Source organism: Bombina bombina, chromosome 3 (assembly GCF_027579735.1).
Source record: "Bombina bombina isolate aBomBom1 chromosome 3, aBomBom1.pri, whole genome shotgun sequence".
In the NCBI taxonomy this organism is placed as follows: Eukaryota; Metazoa; Chordata; class Amphibia; order Anura; family Bombinatoridae; genus Bombina; species Bombina bombina.
The window spans coordinates 982,484,595-982,498,739 of NC_069501.1; the positions used below are offsets into that span (position 1 = coordinate 982,484,595).

The window sequence follows — 14,145 nt, forward strand, 5'->3', positions numbered from 1 at the left end:
ACACCCATATAACAAAATCCTGTAGTGCCCTGGAACCACAGAGAAAAAGAGCTAGGTCAAAAGATACCCTTCGAATATGAAGGAAACAGGCTTCAGTCGCTAAGCGAGATTAAAGAGTCCAGTTATAAATTTTTATCCAGGTGGTATCTTACCCCCAGTAGGTTACAGCGTATTTACAAATCAGCCTCAGTGTGTGTTGGAGAGACTGCAGAGGGGATGGAACACTAACACACATCTGGTGGGATTGTCCCAAGTTAGACATGTACTGGATAGGGATTTTTAACAACATAGAATACACAAAAGGGAAACAGCTACATAACAGACCCAAAACATTATTATATGTATCACTACCCAAACTCGAGAGCAAATAGAACAGAGCCTTGTTGTTAGTTATGCTAAACAGTGCTAAAAGGCTAATCCCAAAGCACTGGAAATCATGGACGATTTCAACAGTGGAGGAGTGGAAACAGCAAGTAGATACCCCAATACACTTAGAAAGATATCATCATCATCATATTCAACAGGGGACAGCAGACATTCACAAACTCATGTTGGTTCAGTGGTCAGACTGCAAAAATTACTCCGAGTAGTGTGCACAAGAAAGGTGAGAAATAAACACTTGCACACTACATGTACTACTGCACTTGCAAAATGAGGGGGAAAAATATGAAACCTAGTTACTAACTAGTGTTAAATATAAGGCTGAGTGGATTATATTGTTTTAAAATACTATGTTAAACCGTTATGAGAATCATTTAAGTAACTCTTGACTTATCTGTTTTGAATTATTACTATTTGAAATACTGAAGGGGCCAAAACGCCCAAGTTAAAAGTAGATAGCTCACGGACTTTATGGAACTACTAAATATAATTGTATAAGGCACTGGTTGCCAGCAATCCGAATGTATAACGAAAAACACTGTCAACTGAATATTTTGTACAATCTGCTTGTTTATAAAATAAAAAAAAATAAAAAAAGGACTGCACATATTGTTAATGGAAGTAAATTGGAAAGATGTTTACAATTGCATGCTGTTGTTGAATAATGAAAATGTAATTTTGACTTGAGTGTCCCTTTAAGCAATAAAATATTACTTTCATCTTATAATATGAGCACAAGAATAAAAGCACCAATCATTTAATAAGTAAAGTTAGTAAACAATAGCGCATTATCTTACGCCAATCATCTTTATAAACTTTACAACTGGTTATGAAGATAAGGAGACATGCTCATGCATAGAACCAATTTTCCTGAGTTACTACTCTAATTCCTGTCCCTACTTGCTTAAATATAATTTGTATTAATTTGACAACTAAAATGCCGTTATTCTTGCAATTACTTTATTGGCCCCTATTGTTAACTCAACTTTCTTTTAAGAATCCAGAATTTAGAAGCCAAGATTACACTCAGAATATGCCTAATCATTGTCAAAGCATCATATTTTCTCTTTAAAGTGACAGTCAACACTAAAATGGTTATTGTTTAAAAAAGATAGATAATGCCTTTATTACCCATTCTTCAGCTCTGTACAACCAACATTGTTATATTAATATACTTTATAACATTTAAACCTCTAAATTTCTGTCTGTTTCTAAGCCACTACAGACAGCCTCTTATCACATGCTTTTTCATTTGCTTTTCACAACAGGAGACTGCTAGTTCATGTGGGCCATATAGATAACATTGTGCTCACGCGCGTGGAGTTATTTAAAGGGACACTCAATCAAAATTAAACTATCATTATTCAGATAGAGCATGCAATTTTTAACAACTTTCTAATTTACTTCCATTAACAAATGTGCAGTATTTTTTATATTTAAACTTTTTGAGTCACCAGCTCCTATTGAGCATGTGCAAGAATAAGTGTGTATGGATTTGTGAATGGCTGATTGCTGTCACATGGTACGTTTATGCATTTGTGATTGGCTGATGGCTGTCACATGGTACAGGGGGAGTGGAAAAAGACATAACTTAAAATTGTCAGAAAAAGAAAATCTACTACTCATTTGAAGTTCAGACTAAGTGCTATCGCATTGTCTTGTATTTGTTGATTATGCAAATCTACAGTGTTGACTGGTCCTTTAAGAGTAAACACAACACAGCACTAACTGGCTAAAATGCAAGTCAATAGATAATAAATAAAAAGTAATGTGATCAGGGTGTTGTCAGAAGATGCTTAGCTATAAGGTAATCACAGAGATAAAAAGTATATTAATATTACTGTGTTGGTTATCCAAAACTGGGGAATGGGTAATAAAAGGATTATCTATCTTTTAAAACAATAACAAATTTTGGTTTAGACTGTCCCTTTAAGTGACCTACCTTCTTTTTTTCACTTGAGGAGGGTTCGCTGCCTGAAAAACGTCCTTGATCCCCACCACTTGGTCCACGGGCACGGCTAGTGGATTTGGCAAGACTGCTTTCCACTAGTTCGTCATCAAATTTCTTACGCTTTATAAACCTGCCATACAGACAATAGAATTTGGTTGAAAACCACAAAGCAACAGAAAAAGTAAACATTTATATGTATTACAAAACAGTATAAAAATGTAAGATCCCGAATTCTTGTAGCTCCTTGGCTTCTGGGACTTTGAAAAGGGACAGTATACACCAAAACAAATGAGGGCTATTTTAATAAAGCTTTTGCAATATATATATGTATTAGCTATTTTGATGCTAAAGGTGATAAAATTTAGAAAAAGAACTTGCAGTACGTTCAGTACATATGGAGATGTAAGTCAAACACTAGTTACAGTTAGGGTTTTCTTCTTACTCCCTAACTAGTGTGCTTAAAGCAGGAAGTGCCTAACTCACATGCCGCTTTCTCATGCTGGAGATAGCCTGTGCGGTCTGTGTATGTGAAACATTGCAAACAACTCTCCTGCAGACATCGGACTTGAATATCACACTCACAGTTCTGTCAAATATGAGCCTGACATAGTTTTACAGAGCTGTGTGAGCGTTCTTCATGTCCCGTGCGCTAATCGGTGATGAGGGGGGTAAGATTCCACCACATTTTTACCGACCAGGAGAACACAAGCGTGACTGTTAAAGAGTGTAAAAGGTTTTAGGTCAGATAATGGTGATATAACTAGTGTTCACCTTTTTACACTCCCTAACAAGTCCGACGTCTGCAGTCTAATTAAACAGTGAGATTCCACCACATTTTTGCGAAACAGAGAAGAAAAAAAACCCAGTGATTTTTAGGCTGCTTTGAGGAGTGATTGCAATGCTTCATATTTGTACATAGATTGCACAGGCTATATTCAGCATGATAGTGCGTTTTACATTGTGGACATTTGGGTCTGTAACAATCCATACTGTAATTTATTTTGTTATGACATTCAACATATGGATCACTATTATAATACATTTGGATTTTGCGTAATTAAAGATGCTGTGTTTATCCACTTTAGGAGGGCGATGTATGAGGATACATATATATCAAAAACCCAAAGATGTTACAGACGTGAAAATTGGTATTTCGATTCTCCTTGAAAAATAAAGAAACACGTGTTTTAACATTTCCCGAAAATACAGTTAAGGGGGGTCAAAAGAGGGGAGGTGATTTATACCTCTCTCTCAAAAAACAAAACAAAGATATTACAGACGTGAAAATTGGTATTTAGATTCTCCTTTAAAAATAAAGAAATACGTGTTTTACCATTTCCCGAAAATCCTCTTAAGGAGGGTGGTTTATGAAGATACCTATACTTTAAAAACCAAAAGATGTTACAGATATGAAAATTAGTATTTAGATTACGAGAAACACAGAATTAACGAAAATTCAAGAAGTTCAAGTCAGCAAGTGTGTAACCCTAATGGGCAAACACGTGAGGGCACACATCGTTGCGAGTGGTCGCGTTTTTCACAAATCACAAAATCCACATGAGCGAAGCCGCGGGCAACAGCTAGTGTTATATAATTCTGCACATTATTTTGTAGGTTTTCTGTCCCTTTAAGGAAGTTTAACATTAAATCTCATAACATCACAATTCATGACCTCAGCACTGCTGATTGGCTGCAGCTCATTTCCTTTTTTTCCCCTTTTACCTGCAGCTGGACAGCAGCTGAAATATAACTGTTTACACAGCACTTAATCTGGTGCGTTTAAAAAATTGTGAGGTAAAATATCTTACTTTTTTACAAGGAGATGCTCAGGTGATATTTTCGTGTCAGCTTTTTACAGCTATGCTGCATCACTTTCAAGTCCATTATGTCCCTTTAATAGAAATTATTGCAATATGTATTCATCGTTTTAAATGGATTTTACCTTTTTCTTTTTACGCTACATCTGCGCAGTGTCCATTACTTCCTGTCACAGCCCTAAAAGAAGGCTGGGGACTCTAAAAGAAGGTCTATCTAGTCCACCAGTTACCAAACTGTGGGGCACGCCAGAGCTCTGAAAGGACCAGTCAACACTGTAGATTTGCATAATCATCAAATGCAAGATAACAAGACAATGCAATAGCACTTAGTCTGAACTTCATATGAGTAGATTTTTTTCTGACAATTTTAAAAGTTAAGTCTATTTCCACTCCCCCTGTACCATGTGACAGCTATAAGCCAATCACAAACGCATACACGTTTTATTCTGTGAATTCTTGCACATGCTCACTAGGAGCTTGTGACTCAAAAAGTTTAAATATAAAAATACAGTGCACATTTTGTTAATGTAAGTAAATTGAAAAGTTGTTTAAAATGGCATGCACTATCTGAATAATGAAAGTTTAATTTTGACTTGAGTCTTCCTTTAAGGGGAGGTGCGGAAACAGGAGCAGAAGTGTTTTGTTTTTTAAATTAATGTGCATTGCCAAACTCCCCAATGAGTATGAAAACACGGAACATGACAGTCTCTATGAATCAGAGTGGCAAGGAATATTTGTGGAAATATCAAAGATTCTGATGTACAACCAGCCAGTATTAGGGAAATACAAGGATCCTGTAGTGAGACAAGGAGTCCTCGTCAAAAGTATAAAGGTGCAAACAAATAAGGTGCCATTCAATACTTACACCGAATTTGGATATAAAAGGGACACTGAACATGATTCAGATAGAGCATGCCATTTTAAGCAACTTTCTAATTTACTCCTATTATCAATTTTTCTTCGTTCTCTTGCTATCTTTATTTGAGGAAAAAAACACATCTAATCTTTTTTTTGGTTCAGCACGCTGGACAGCACTTTTTTATTGGTGGATGAATTTATCCACCAATCAGCAAGGACAACCCAGGTTGTTCACCAAAAATGGGCCAGCATCTAAACTTACATTCTTACATTTCAAATAAAGATACCAAGAGAATAAAGAAAATTTGATAATGTGCATAATTTAGAAAGTTGTTTAAAATGTCATGCTCTATCTGAATCACAAAAGAAAAAAAATTGGGTTCAGTGTCCCTTTAAGTCCTCGCTTGTACGGGATCACCTCTTGGGTAATGCAGCTTCAGGAGCCTTGCGTATCATCTCCAAAATGTATCAGGCTTCGCAGCTTTTAAAAAGGACGCTCATTTGTTTGAAACCTCTATGCTCATAGCCTGATACTGCACTTATATATAGTGTTTATAGTGCCATAGCCTATAGACTTTTTTGTTTTGTTTTTACACTAAAATTCTATATTTTGATTCTAGTCTGTCTTTGGGATTTATCTGGAAAATCCTATTTACTGTGGCTTTTTTGTGTTGTATTATTTTTAGCGCAGCAATTTGTTGCTTGTTTTCTCCAAACTCCCCAGTGAACAGCACAGTGACAAGAAGACTTACAGCAATGATACTCAGAAGGTGCTCAGCCATAAGTACAGACGGCCAAGAATCGGGCTCTGATGATACTTTCCTTGTCTCTCTGACTGCAGCCCTTATTGTGACCCACCGGGCGCGCACACTGCTTGCTGTAACTAGGTTGGCCCTCAGCTGGTACACGAATGCATGTGCTGGCTGCTCCCACTGTAGAACAAGATTTTGCCTCACAGCTACATAGATATATTCATATATTCATTATATGAATATTATATCTATATTCTACAGTGGGAACAGCAAGCACATGCATCAATGTACCAAGCTGAGGGGCATCCTAGTTACAGCAAGCACAGTACTGAAGACTGATTCATAGGCAGTTAGAAATAATTAATATTTAGATGTTCTGACAAGATCCTTTACCCTCATTATGTGTATAGTGTTTTGTTAAATATATTATATTTTCGAATATTAATTCTTGATTATACTTATTCCAATACTTTTGAAATTTTTGGTTACCCCACCTGATAAAATTCCATGCTGTTTAAAGGGATAGAAATGCTAAAAATGTTAACACCGCTGTACATGCATAGCTATGTTTGCCTAGTGATTAAAACTGATGTTAAATTATTTTTTTTGTATGTGTGCGTGCTTGTATGCTTGTGCGTGTGTGCATGGTGGGGGCCAAAGGGGGGGGAGGTGCAAATGTGCAAGACTTTGAAAACCTCTGATCTAGCCTGATGTCATAAAACTTCTAGAATAAGATGAGCTGGTTTACTATTAAGTGAACAGACGACAACATAAGTCAGATTTGCTCATGCCTCAGATCAGTCAGAATGTAACCTAAGTAGCCAAGATGTCAGCTCTCTTATGACACTAAGAATAGGGGCTATACTGGGAATTTCTAACTGCTCCTTATGCAATAAAACAATTTTTTTTTTTGTTTTTACACAATCCGTTTCTTTTTAGGTTTACTTTGATTTAACATTTGTTTTTACCAAAGGAACATTGTTTAATATCCCATTAAACATTACTTATTGTTTTCATACAGTTATTACAATTTTGAATTGCTGAGTATTCATATTTGAATAGTGACATTGCATTTTAATACAGGCCACAAATATAATATATATTTCATTGTAGATATACAATATCAATCTACACAAATATATAAATTAAGTACACTGTTACTTGAAGTCTCTAGGTTTAAAGGGACATTATACACTAATTTTTTCTTTGCAAAATGCTTTGTAGATGAGCTATTTATATAGCCCATATGGGGGTGGTTTTGTAACAATGTATAGTTTTGCTTATTTTTAATAATATTGTGCTTATTTCAGACTCCAAACCAAGCCCCAAAATATCAGATGGAGACACAAGTCTACAGAGTCCTGCTGCTCTTGTTAGTGTAATCTGTCTTTTCATATGCAGGGGAGGGGGGAGTGTCTGCTGTTCCTGATTGCCCAGCCCCTTTCACTGGGTGTCTCAGCCTAACCTCACAAACCGTGCTAAATTTGGAGATTTTATACTGGATTTTTAGATCAGTAACTGTGCATATTCTTCTTTATAGTGTCTACTAAATGAAGTACCATGAAAATTGGTGTACACTGTCCCTTTAAGCACCAGTTTCTACGTCTCAAACACACTTCCCTAATTATTCAGGTGTTTAGAAGTGGATTTACAGCTATGACAATTGGTACAAATGCACCGAGGGCCAAAAAGCATAGTGGCCCATCTGCCAGCAAATCAACTGCTGTTCTCAACAGCCTCTTTTGGGACTAAGAAACCACACAACAGGTGTAATCAGCATCCTGCATTTCATAACTTCACAGAAAGGTTTGCTAGCCAGGTGGCAATATAAAGTACCCGGGCGGGAGTAGTGTAATACTTATATAAATAATGAAAAAAGTTATAATTTTGCAATGTTACTTAACCCCTTAATGACCACAGCACTTTTCCATTTTCTGTCCGTTTGGGACCAAGGCTATTTTTACATTTCTGCGGTGTTTGTGTTTAGCTGTAATTTTCCCCTTACTCATTTAATGTACCCACACATATTATATACCGTTTTCTCGCCATTAAATGGACTTTCAAATATACCATTATTTTCATCATATCTTATAATTTACTATAAAAAAAAATTATAAAATATGAGGAAAAAATGGAAAAAAAACACACTTTTTCTAACTTTGACCCCCAAAATCTGTTACACATCTACAACCACCAAAAAAAAACATATGCTAAATAGTTTCTAAATTTTGTCCTGAGTTTAGGAAATACCCAATGTTTACATGTTCTTTGCTTTTTTTGCAAGTTATAGGGCCATAAATACAAGTAGCACTTTGCTATTTCCAAACCACTTTTTTTCAAAATTAGCGATAGTTACATTGGGACACTGATATCTTTCAGGAATCCCTGAATATCCATTGACATGTATATATTTTTTTTTAGAAGACATCCCAAAGTATTGATCTAGGCCCATTTTGGTATATTTCATGCCACCATTTCACCGCCAATGCGATCAAATAAAAAATTGTTCACTTTTTCACAATTTTTTTCACAAACTTTAGTTTTCTCACTGAAATTATTTACAAAAAACTTATGCAATTATAGCATACATGGTTGTAAATGCTTCTCTGGGATCCCCTTTGTTCATAAATAGCAGACATATATGGCTTTGGTTTTGCTTTTTACTAATACACGTGTATTATGCCCAGCAGTGAAGGGTTAATTAGGGAGCATGTAGGGAGCTTCTAGGGTTAATTTTAGCTTCAGTGTAGTGTAGTAGACAACCTCAAGTATTGATCTAGGCCCATTTTGGTATATTTCATGCCACCATTTCACCGCCAAATGCAATCAAATTAAAAAAAAACGCTAAATTTTTCACAATTTTAGGTTTCTCACTGAAATTATTTACAAACAGCATGTGCAATGATGGCACCAAATGGTTGTAAATGCTTCTCTGGATCCCCTTTGTTCAGAAATAGCAGACATATATGACTTTGGCGTTGCTTTTTGGTAATTAAAAGGCCGCTAAGTGCTGCTGCGCATCACACGTGTATTATGGCTAGCAGTGAAGGGGTTAATTAGGTAGTTTGTAGGGAGCTTGCAGGGTTAATTTTAGCTTTAGTGTAGAGATCAGCCTCCCACCTGACACATCAGACCCCCTGATCCCTCCCAAACAGCTCCCTTCCCTCCCCCCCCCCACAACTGTCCCCGCCATCTTAAGTACTGGCAGAAAGTCTGCCAGTACTAAAATAAAAGTTTTTTTAAAAAAAATAAAATACATCTTTAGCATATTTACATATGCTACTTTGTAGGATCCCCCCCTTAGCCCCCAACCTCCCTGATCCCCCCCAAACAGCTCTCTAACCTCCCCCTCCTGCCTTATTGGGGGCCATCTTGGGTACTGGCAGCTGTCTGCCAGTACCCAGTTTGCAAAAAAAAATGTGTTTTTTTTTTTTGTTTTTTCCTGTTTTTCTGTAGTGTAGCTTCCCCCCCCGCCACAGACCAATCCCCCACCCCCCCTGACTAATTTATTTTTACATAGTTAAAAATATTTTTTGCAACTTATCATACATAATTTTTCTGTAGTGTAGCGGTTCCCACCCGCTCCCTCCCTGTGCGCGCGCCCGCCCTCCCGTGCACGTGCGCGCGCCCCTCTGATCACCCCCGCCCACGATCCCGCCCCCCTACACATCATCACGGCCAACGATTGCCGCCACCCGCCTCCCGAACCGGCTCCCACCCACCAACGGAACTAGCCGGTGATGTCCGGTGCAGAGAGGGCCACAGAGTGGCTCTCTCTGCACCGGATTGCTAAAAAAGGTTATTGCAGGATGCCTCAATATCGAGGCATCACTGTAATAACCGGAAAGCAACTGGAAGCGAGCAGGATCGCTTCCAGCTGCTTTCCAGACCAAGGACGTACGCCACACGTCCTCCGTCATTAAGTGTATTTTTTTTGAGGACGTGTGGCGTACGTCCTTGGTCGTTAAGGGGTTAAAGTGAATGTAAATTTAGATGATAAAGTGCCCGGTTTTAAAAAATCTGATTAAAAACAGGGGCACTTTAATTAATCAAAATTAACATTTCACTTGTGTTGTGAAAATACTTACCTTTTAATCTTGACAGCGGCTCCAGTGATTCCCCCAGTCGTTGCAATTCCGCATTTTAGACCCGGGAAGAGGCTTTGTGACGGGCGGGGGAAGCGATGCAGCGGCTGTCAAGATTAAAAGGTAAGTATTTTCACAACACGAGTGAAATTTAAATTTTTATGAATTAAAGTGCCCCTGTATTTAATCGAATTTTTTAAAACCGGGCACTTTATCATCTAAATCTACATTCACTTTAAGCTATTTAAAGCACAAAATTAAACTGTATAATTAAAAGGGATAGTGTACACCAGAATTGTTTATTGTTTTAAAAGATAGATAATCCATTTATTACCCATTCCCCAGTTTTGCATAACCAACACAGTCATATTAATATACGTTTTACCTCTGTGATTATCTTGTATCAAAAGCATCTTCTGACAGCCCCCTGATCACATGGACTATTATCTATTGACTTGCATTTTAGCCAATTAGTGTGTGAGCACAATGTTATCTATATGGCCCACATGAACTAGCAGTCTCCAGTTGTGAAAAGCAAATAAAAAGCATGTGTTAAGAGGCTGTCTGTAGTGGCTTAAAAAACAGGCTGCTTTATGTTGCATATACTAACACTTAGTTGCTTCAGGTTAGATTTGTTTAAAATAAATGTAAACACTCTATTGTATTCATATACAGTAAAAGAAAACCTGGGTCTACCCAACTCACTGGAAGTGATGACTACTAATGAAGTATTGGAAAAATAAAAACAATCATTCATCCACAAAGTTTCCTATACTGGCATTTGCATGTGAAATAGAAACATAGTATTATTAAACGTAACAATATGACTATAAAACAAAAATAAATATTATAAGATCGCTGTATTAGAAGCCTCATGGAGGAAACTTTGTATATACACACACACACACATTATATATATTATATAGTATATTTATATATATATATATATATATATATATATTATATATATATATATATATACACACACACACACATTCATTTTATTCAAATGTGCACGAGTAGGGTAAATTATATATAGAACAATATAGAGACAGTAAAACGGTATACAAGCCAGTCACCCTTCATTTTGTCACACACATAAACACAGGACAGTGCGTCACCTGGACGAGCTCCTCCTCTTAGGGATGAGGCCGGAACCCTGAGGAAGGCTCCTCTGGTGACCTGCAGACGAGTCCTCATCCTCGACCGGCTGGCGGAAACCAACAGTGAATCCATCACCCCCCGCGGGTGCTCGGAGTTCACGCGGAAGGAGATTTACCTACCACTGCCTTCTCAACCTATCCCTCCCGCCGCCATTGCCAAAACTCCCTATAGGGAACAAGAATCACTTCCGGCAGTCAACCGGAAACGCGTTTTGTTACTGTTCCAAGAAGTCAGACTTTGTGCGTTATATTTTGTTTGGGCAGTAAAGCTTTGTTTTATATAATCACAGATCATGTAAGGTGCCAGCTGGATAGCAGTGAATAAGGGACTTTTTCAATGTGATGGGCTGTTTAGTAATAGCTCGAAGTGAAAATAGCGTTTGCAATATTTCTATTCGATTCAAATAGCCCAAACAAAAATGTACTTTGTTCTATCTATCCTTCTTCGGATAACACTTATAGAATCTTAGTAGCTTGCACAACTGGAGAGATGCAGCACTTTTGCTAGAAAGCTTTTGTGGACTAGATGTCAGCAATTTTTTTCTCAATGTATGACAGTGTTATAAGCATTGTAGCTGCAAAATAGTGCTCCAGACACGTTTATGCTCCTGAACCTACCTACTAATTTCAAGAAAGAGTACCAAGAGAATAATGTAAATTTGATAAAAAGAAGTAAATTGCAATTTATTTATTTTTGTAATTTTGCACTCTGAATCATGAAATAAAAATTGTGGCTTTCATGTTCCTTAAAATGCATTTTAAGTTATAGTGAAGTTGAGGAAGGTAAATGTAATTTAGGTAGTGATATAAGATGACCAGATTTTTAAAATGAAATCCGGGGACATTTTTTTAAGCCCCTTACAGTAAATTAGATTTTGCCCCTACAATTATCACTTGCAAAACGAACCAGCCAGGTCAAATCCCGCTTATGTGTTTAATCCCTGCTTTGTTCCCCTCAAAAAAAAAAGCTTAGTAAAATTTAGAAAGCCAGGGGATTTACCACATTGCTGACCTATCTTCTACCACCAGTCCAAGCAGCATGATCCATTAATCAAGGTCAAGGATCCCAGGCCTGTATAAGACCAGCTCAAACACTGACATAAAAAAAAAAAAAGTTATTTCTTGATAATCTTATTCTTTGATAGAGAACTATAATCCCTTTTTTCCCAAAAAAACACGAATAAAAATGTCAAACGTATACTATAACATACCCCTACAAGCAATGCAGTACCTTTCAGGTTTTAACACGCGGCATTACTCATAGCCAAAGATACAAATCTCTAATACTAACGCTTTAGTAATATTGCCTAATATAGGCCACTAGTAAAGATCATTCACCAGAAGATGACCAATCAAAATCTTAGAAAGATTACGTACTTCTAAACATGCCAATTTAACATACTAGACCTACCTAACATGGGCTCAGCCTCTCGATTCCATTGCGCAGGCACATATATAACATACTTCCGCTATTAAGTTAACACTAACAACCAATGAGAGGCTTACCTTGCACCTTTGATCCCTTTGCAAAGCTTTTTAGCTTCAGTTGCACTGTGAGCACCAGTGGTGAAGTATCCAGGGAAAGCGGAACCCGCAGCTGTATATCTACGTAACGAATCAATGTCTAAAACAGATAAATCGATCAACTCCCACAAGCACCTCTAACATGCACGGGGGCTCCGACTGTCTTTCCGGGGACATTCCAGGGACATATTGTCTGGGGACAGTCTCCTTATTCCGGGGACTGTCCCCTAAAATCGGGACATCTGGTCACCCTATAGGGCATATATGGTATAGTAAAGACAGAAAGGGCTTGATTTTTAAGCCCTTCAACTGCAAGTTTGCACAAGCAATTTATCAAGCAGCGGTCATCAGACCCCTGCTTACCTGCCATGTTATCCACCTCATATGTGGAGAATTTCAATGTCCCCAGTCTCTTCTGACCGGGGAGTTTGACAGACTCCTGTCGCTCGTGATTGACTGTGTGCGGTCGGGGGTTGCACATGAGGTGCACAGGAGAGCTGTGTGCAATGGAAAGCAAATTTCTGCCCACCAAAGGAGAAGCTGTACGATAGGGGCGAATATGTACAACCCTTGTCCGCCCGTAGAATATAAATGAGCCTAAAGAATGAAGAGGATACAATTAATCAGGAGGCGTGATGAGATGGCATGTGTAAGGGGCAGAGGTGTATTTGTAGAAGGAGAATTACAAAACTAACTACAGAACATCTGCTTTTAATAAATGTTAATGTGCATTTTCTGTCTTTTTTGTTGTAGATATTACCAGACCATTGCAGTTGAGGGTGTAATGTAACAGTTTAGTGGGTGTGCTGTATTTTGTATATGCAGATGTAACTGCTGTGCTCATTGGGGCCTGGATCTCTAAAGCTCTCTGGTGTCATTTTAAACAACTTTCCAATTTACTTTTATTACCAATTTTGCTTTGTTCTCTTGGTATTCTAGTTGAAAGCTAAATCTAGGAGGTATATATGCTAATTTCTTAGACCTTGAAGACCACCTCTAATCTGAATACATTTTGACAGTTTTTCACCACTATAGGGCAGTAGTTCAGTGTTTCATATAGATAACATGAGCTCAGGCTCGTGAAGCTAAGAGCAAGCACTGATTGGCTAGAAAATGCAAGTCTGTCAAAAGAACTGAAATAAGGGGGCAGTTTGCAGAGCCATAATACAAGGTAATCACAGAGGTAAAAAGTGTATTTTTATAACGGTGTTGGTTATGCAAAATGTGGGGAATGGGTAATAAAGGGATTATCTATCTTTTTAAACAACAAAAATTCTGTGTTTACTGTCCCTTCAAGGGACAGTAAACACTTTTGCAATTACAAGATATTGTTTGTTTTTTTTGTTTTGTTTTTTTATATTTAATTTTTATTGCAACATTAGAGAGTGTACAGCAAAAAGAAACACAAAACTTAGAAAAAGTGTTGTTGCAATTTACATTATGCATTTCATAAGGCTCAATAGTCAAAAACATTCTGTTTCCATCTTAATTTCTAATCATAAAGTTCCTTTATCAACATATAGCAAAGGAAATACATTACATCCATGTATGTAAAGTAATTTGAAAGAAAAATACTTAGCATCCAGCACCTTCGTCTATCTGACTAATGCAATA

General features: G+C 37.4%; 1 protein-coding gene across 1 annotated transcript in view; it reads right to left on the minus strand.

Moving 5' to 3' along the window:
• Positions 1-11,095, minus strand: part of MCRS1 (microspherule protein 1) — a 76,421-nt gene extending 65,326 nt beyond the window's left edge. Inside the window, 3 exon segments of the mRNA XM_053708085.1 lie at positions 2,324-2,462; positions 10,966-11,050; positions 11,053-11,095. Of these exon segments, the coding sequence (XP_053564060.1) occupies positions 2,324-2,462; positions 10,966-11,050; positions 11,053-11,080 (252 nt within the window). The 5' untranslated portion in view covers positions 11,081-11,095.
• Positions 11,096-14,145: the final 3,050 nt, after the last annotated feature.